We start from the raw sequence: 6,377 nt of genomic DNA on the forward strand, positions 1-6,377 counted from the left end.
CATCTTCAGAATTATATTAGAAACAAAAAACTTCCTTGGACGTCCCTTGAAGCTGTGAAATGCTGCACAACACAAACTTCTTCTGATATCAGGCCAGCTATTCAAATGTAGTGATCTTCAGAGTTGAACAAAAGGTCAGCCACACAACACTAATGGAGCTGCAGATCCCTTTGGCTGGAATAGAAGAAACTGGAGATACTGATCTGTTTGGCTCTTGAGTAGGTCAAATATTTTATTGTGCTGGTGTAACTTTGTAGGTGTAACAGCAATGTGGGTGTAAATGGTTTCTGAAGGCAGTGTATCATCTTAACCACATGGCATACTTTTGTACATTTGCACCTTTTGAAAACAATTTTATAATGTTGCTCCACATATGGAATGATTCTAAACTTTACGTCTGTACTCTAGAGGCTGAGAAACGGGTCATGAGATGCGAGTCCGGAAATGCACACGATCGAATCAGCCAAAGTGTGATAATACACTTCTGGTAAAACAGGAAGCCTGAACGGCTGACCTCATCTCATATTTAGAGCATTTCTTCAATACAGTTCATTCCTCCTTTTTTCTGGTGTAAAGTGCTTAAAATAAGAGACAGATGCTTTATAGTTTAAAGTTGTATTTTTTTTTTAAAGTTCAGAATATATTACAAATACAATATGGCAAAAAATATATTTTTTTTACAAAATGTCTTGCTATCCAAAAACTTTATTTAAGTTGAATTTAGTAATATTTCCATTCCAAATGGATTTAAGTTATTGTTTTAATACAGATCATAGGTCACACTGTGGACATTAAGAGTAAATAAAATAATAATAATACTATAAAAGTTTCAAAGTTGAAGAGCAAACCAAAATAGATCCTTACAATGCAAACAGGAATACAATAAACTTTTGAAGAGCATGTCACTGTTTAAGAATACATATTAATTATATCTGTGACCAAAAAAGCAGCATCCCATATGGTTCACATTGTACAAAAAGAAAAAGAAAAAGCACAAGAGATCTAATGTAGCCCTTTATGCAATAATGTTTTCCTCTTTCAAATCCTCTTTAGAAAGCCAATCTATTTTCTTAGGTGAAATATATTCAGAGTAATCAATGTCTCCACTGAAATCAGTCGACCCCTCCTCTTCATTCTTGTCGACTTGTTGCTCTGGACTTCTTGTGTCTCTCATCATCTTCTGATCCATGCTGATAAAAGGCGCGAAGGCATCGGAGTTACCTGAACCCTCTCCTGACTGCTCCTCCATATCAGGAGTGGCTTCCTCTGTGCTAACTGGGAATCTGTTGGAAACAAAAGCACAAAGTCATTCAAGAGCGATCCAACATCCTCTCAGCCCTTCCTGTAATTTTGTTGAGAACATAAGGAGCCCATTTCTTAACCATCTCACTGACCTCACCACTCTAGACTTAAAAAACAAAATGGAATATCTAAATAAAAATGCATATTCTTTGTGACAAGCACAATGTTTTAGACTACCTACTTTAGAGGGAAGATATTGGGAAATGTAACCGTTAACCACGACAGTGAGTGAATAACAGGAGCATTAAAGGGACAGTTCACACAAAAAAAGAAATTTCTGTCATTTTTTCACCCTCAAGTTGTTGCCAACCTGTATGACTTTCTTTCATCTGTTGAACAATAGAAGATATTTTGAAGAAACCGAACAGTTGCTGGTAGCCATTGACTTCCACAGTACGGAAAAAAATTAAAATAAAAAATACTATGGAAGTCAATGAGGACCAGAAACTGTTTACCAACATTCTTCAAAGTATCTTCTTTTGTGTTCAAAATCAATCAGTCAATACAATTAAAACATCATACAGGTTTCGAACAACATGAGCTTGAGTTAATGATGACAAAGTCTTCATTTTTGGGAGAACTATCCCTTTAATTCACTGAGAAACATTCTAGTTATCTTATTAATCTGTGAGATATTCTGTTTTCTGGCTATGAAGATCATGAACATTTTGAGGAGATACATCTGTGACGTCAATGTGATCGATGTGTGGAAGGAAGTGATTCAGCATGAGAAATGCTGAGTAGAAAAAAGCACAATCTGAAGATAAATTGATGTTACATTGATATCAATAAGACCATAATCACATATTGTTTGATTGGCAGAAATTATAAAACATTTGAGTGCTATCAAGTGCGTTATCTAATTATATAATACACAACAATTGTAAATGTAGAAATGAGCACTAAAAATGTATATCTGACATTATAAAACCTTGCAGAAAACATCTCTAAAGCCTAACGGATATTTATATTTCCAGGAAAAGACATAGTCTAAACTACTTTGAGCAGAAATAATCTGCACTGCCAGGAAAACGATAGCAGAGATTTGAATCATGTGGTAAGGCTTCACAATCAATATGTCACAACATAAGAGTGACTTATGGGAAATGCCCGACATTCAACAACTTCAGCATATTTTGTTAAAAAAGATTAATTTCTAACCTCCTTTTTCTATATGATACTTAATAAGGAAGCAGTCAGTTCTTCCTGTAGGTAGAAAAAAGTCTCTCGCGACACTTTCTGTTTTACAGACCCTTTTATTTATTTGCTGGTTGTTACTTTAACACTGATAGCATCTCTGAAGGGTTTCTTTAAAAGCCCTATACGGGTATGTAGAAACTCCAGCTTCCTCTTGCAGATATTGAAATTATTACAACAATATCGATGGATGATTCAACTGTAACACAACTCCTGAGGTCCCATCCTTAATCATGATAATTTGTTGTGGAATTTTTACATATATATATATATATATATATATATATATATATATATATATATAATTTTTTTCTAACATCACAGCAGGGATAGTGGTGATAATGATTTTTGTGTTATTAAAACTGAATTCGAATTTGTAATAGAGACATGCATGCATCCTGTTAGTTTTGACCTAGATATAAATACACACTTCAGAGAAATAACTGAACAGATTCTGGTTTTAAAATGAACACAACATACCATAGTACAATACTAATTCACAATACAAATTGATATGAATAAACATGCAACTTACATGTGTTTTGCAGCAGAAGGCAGAAGTCGAGAGCGTTGCCCTGACAGGGGCACCGAGGGGCCCATTTGTGTGAGACAGTTTGCATTCTTATCATCTGGCTTGCATTTCAACCACATATACCTGCCTTTGGCTGGGGCTCCTGCGTTCAGGGATAATACAGAATGACAGATGAGAGACTTAACAGTAACACCATCCTCAACCTCCTCAGGAATTATTTTTTAACAATGAACTGGCCAGAATACTTAAATATTTTTTTAACGTTTTTATGATCTATATTTAATTTGAAAGCACAAATTGTATTTATCAAATAGATTTCATGTGTTTAAGTTTTTAATTTATTATGTAGCTTTTATCTTATGTTATTTATTTATTGTTTGTTTGTGTATTTTTATTGTGTATTATATGAATTCCGCCGACGAATATTGTGGTATATGACATTTTTATCATTTCATGGCATTTAAAACCATTTCCTGCACTACTATCCAGCGGCGCCCGTCTCACCGCTTCTCAATTTACTGCGCGCAGTGATCAGTGTAGTCTGATTCCCAAACTAACGACTCTAAGGAGTCGGTTCTTTTTAGTGAATCAAAACCATGCTTCACGTTGCAGGGTAGTCCGAAATCCGAACGAATGATTCTAATGAGCCGGTTCTTTTTAGTGAATCAAAACCACATCTCTTCTGTTGAAATAAAATGTTTTAATCGGCAACAGGCTTATGTGCAATACCATACAATTACATATACTTCCTTCTCAAAAGTAGGCTATTAAAAGATTAGTTGATGGAACCGTTGAACTGGTTCGAAGAACCGAATCGAAAGAGTAAGAATCGAAGAAAAAAAGAAAAACAATTAAGCTACTAATTAATGGCACTATTGATATAGTGAATTAATTTAAGTAAATTAGCCTATTCAGACTAGACTTTTCCCCCTTTGTTAAATTGACAAATTAAAAGCGCAGAAATAACGTTGTAGCTTAATTGTGTAACGTTACGTAACAGAACTGGATGTAACGTTATTGATTTATTTATTTATTTTTAAGTATAATCATGGATGATTTGACAGTCAATTACCGGTGTTGAAAGTTAGGCTACTTAATTGTATTTTGTTTTATTAAAATATATTGTATAATAATTTATTTTGATCTTTACGTGAAGACACGCAGTTTCTGAAACCCAGAAACACTTTCCGTAACAGACCATTACGTTTATCATCTTTTTAACATCTGATCTTAAAATGCTAAAATAATAAACTTACCCAGTCCTCTGTCCCCAAAAAGGCATATTATTGCCAGTGCCAAAGCTATTATGTGGTAAAATCTCATTCTGTTGTCCCTGTCAAGCTGAAGATGCGAAAGAAAATGTCTTCAGATGAACCTCAGACAAGAAGTTTTCCCAGTTCAGTTCAGTTCAGTTCAGTACTAGCCTATGTACAAGACCCTGCCCCTGTGTGCGTCATTGTTTCCTGAAAGCAACCTACTACAGCAGCTCGGTTTGGCAAGGTTTCTCAACACTCAGTCCTAAAAACACCGAGTATTAGCCTACTAATACACAACCCGAATCCAAACCGTCGTTTTAAAAATACACAACATGAATGGCAAAACAAGTCAGATTAAAACTAAACAAAAATATATTAAAGTGTTACTGGAAAACTCAAAGCTAGACCTGAACTAAAAGTGAGTGGCAAGAAAGGCTAGTGTTCTACTAGACAATAAAATTAATTTGAAAGTTTTATAATGGAAGTGATGTCAGTGCATCATTTTATAAGGTCCATGTTTATCTTTAAAAAGTGAATTTTTTAAATCTGTACTCCATTATAAATCACTATTGTGTCAGGTGCAGACTTAAGCAACAAATGCTGCAAACATTCTGCTGTAAGATTCTGAAAGCCATTGCCCCATATCAGGTACACTATCAGTTTCTATCAAAAATATTTTCATACCAGCACCACAGTATTTACATGTTGTTGTTGTAACTTGTCTGATATGTTGAGCAATATTAACAGTCAGCCTATAATTAATGAGGTCAAATTCTGCAGAATCACCCATAAATTTACAGTATTAGGTTATTTCCAGAACGAAGACGTAACTCTTCTGTGGGAATGGGTTGATCTCACTCCCAACTAATTATATCAAATAACATGAAAGTGAAATTCTACAGTACGAGTGACACACAACAATGGCATTTTTAACAAACACAAAAAGTGACTGCATGTAGATGTTTTTAAACGAATTAATTTAATTGTGATGTGTTTACTACTCAATGTGTATTAGGCCTACTTGAATTGTGTCTTACTATCCACATTGATAAATGAACGACTGACAAGATATGTTATATACATAACAAAAATTATGTTTGTCTTTTGAAGTGAGATGAATATTTAGTGTGTTGCTATAAACATGAACATAGGAATACATTTTTTATGTAAAACAGTAAAATATAGTGGAGCAGTGTTGCGCACAATAGACTATATGAAAGTGTCAACACAGTTGATACAAAGCTGTCATAACTTGCAGGAAGTGGTTTTGCGCACACAGGAAATGACAAAGTTTCTCCTTTTATTAGCACATAGCATGGCAAGACAGAGAGGAGTTTTCCATTTCATGCATGAGCAAAAGGAAAGTGTGGGAAATTCTGTCTTGCGAACTATTCTAAGTATTACAAGTGCTGCTGTCTGCTGGGGAGTTTGTTATATTTCTGTTAACATTGCTAATTTGGCCATACTATAGCAACTAGACTAATCACTTTTTTGGTCAATTTTTAAGCATGATTACTTTAAGAACACAAATTAATTTGGGGTTTAATGTACAGTATTAAATAAAATGTAGGCATATAGAAATGACCTGACAACTGATACAGATAAAAAAAAAAAAAAAGGAGCCCTACAACTCAAAGACACAGTTGTACATGAAGAAGGTGTCTCAAAATGTTTCTAAACAATCTTCATGTTTTAAATGGCACTGAGATGGAATGTACACCGAGTTTGGTGTTTGTCAAACTATGTACTTAACTCTTGACTAGGTTCGGCGTCTGAAGTTTGTTTGTCACTCAGGCTGAAGATGATTGTCCCAGACACACAGACACAGGATATTTACTCATATTTCAAGCATAATGATCAGATGATGTATCTCAAGAACAGGAGTGTGTAATTTCGGTTTGGTAGACCTTCCTCTGAGCTAGTCATATTTGCTCTTTGCAGAGACTTGACTAAAACACGTAATGCTATTTCCTCTGGGAAAAAACCTGCCCTCTCTGCATTTTCTCTTCTTTACAGTTACTGTGATAAAACTGTGACAGCATTCTGTGTATTTTTTTCTTTATGTCTATAGCAAGCACGCAAGAGGTTTC

General features: G+C 34.6%; 1 protein-coding gene across 1 annotated transcript; it reads right to left on the reverse strand.

The window, feature by feature from the left end:
* Positions 1 to 599: 599 nt before the first annotated feature.
* Positions 600 to 4,446, reverse strand: srgn (serglycin). Its single transcript, XM_058795991.1, has 3 exons — positions 4,288 to 4,446; positions 3,035 to 3,173; positions 600 to 1,283 (listed from the first exon to the last, which is right to left on the reverse strand). Exons 1-3 carry the CDS (start codon positions 4,352 to 4,354, stop codon positions 1,016 to 1,018), a joined length of 474 nt encoding a protein of 157 aa, XP_058651974.1. The 5' UTR covers positions 4,355 to 4,446; the 3' UTR covers positions 600 to 1,015.
* Positions 4,447 to 6,377: the final 1,931 nt, after the last annotated feature.

The sequence above is a fragment of the Onychostoma macrolepis genome, chromosome 13 (assembly GCF_012432095.1).
Source record: "Onychostoma macrolepis isolate SWU-2019 chromosome 13, ASM1243209v1, whole genome shotgun sequence".
Classification (NCBI taxonomy): domain Eukaryota; kingdom Metazoa; phylum Chordata; class Actinopteri; order Cypriniformes; family Cyprinidae; genus Onychostoma; species Onychostoma macrolepis.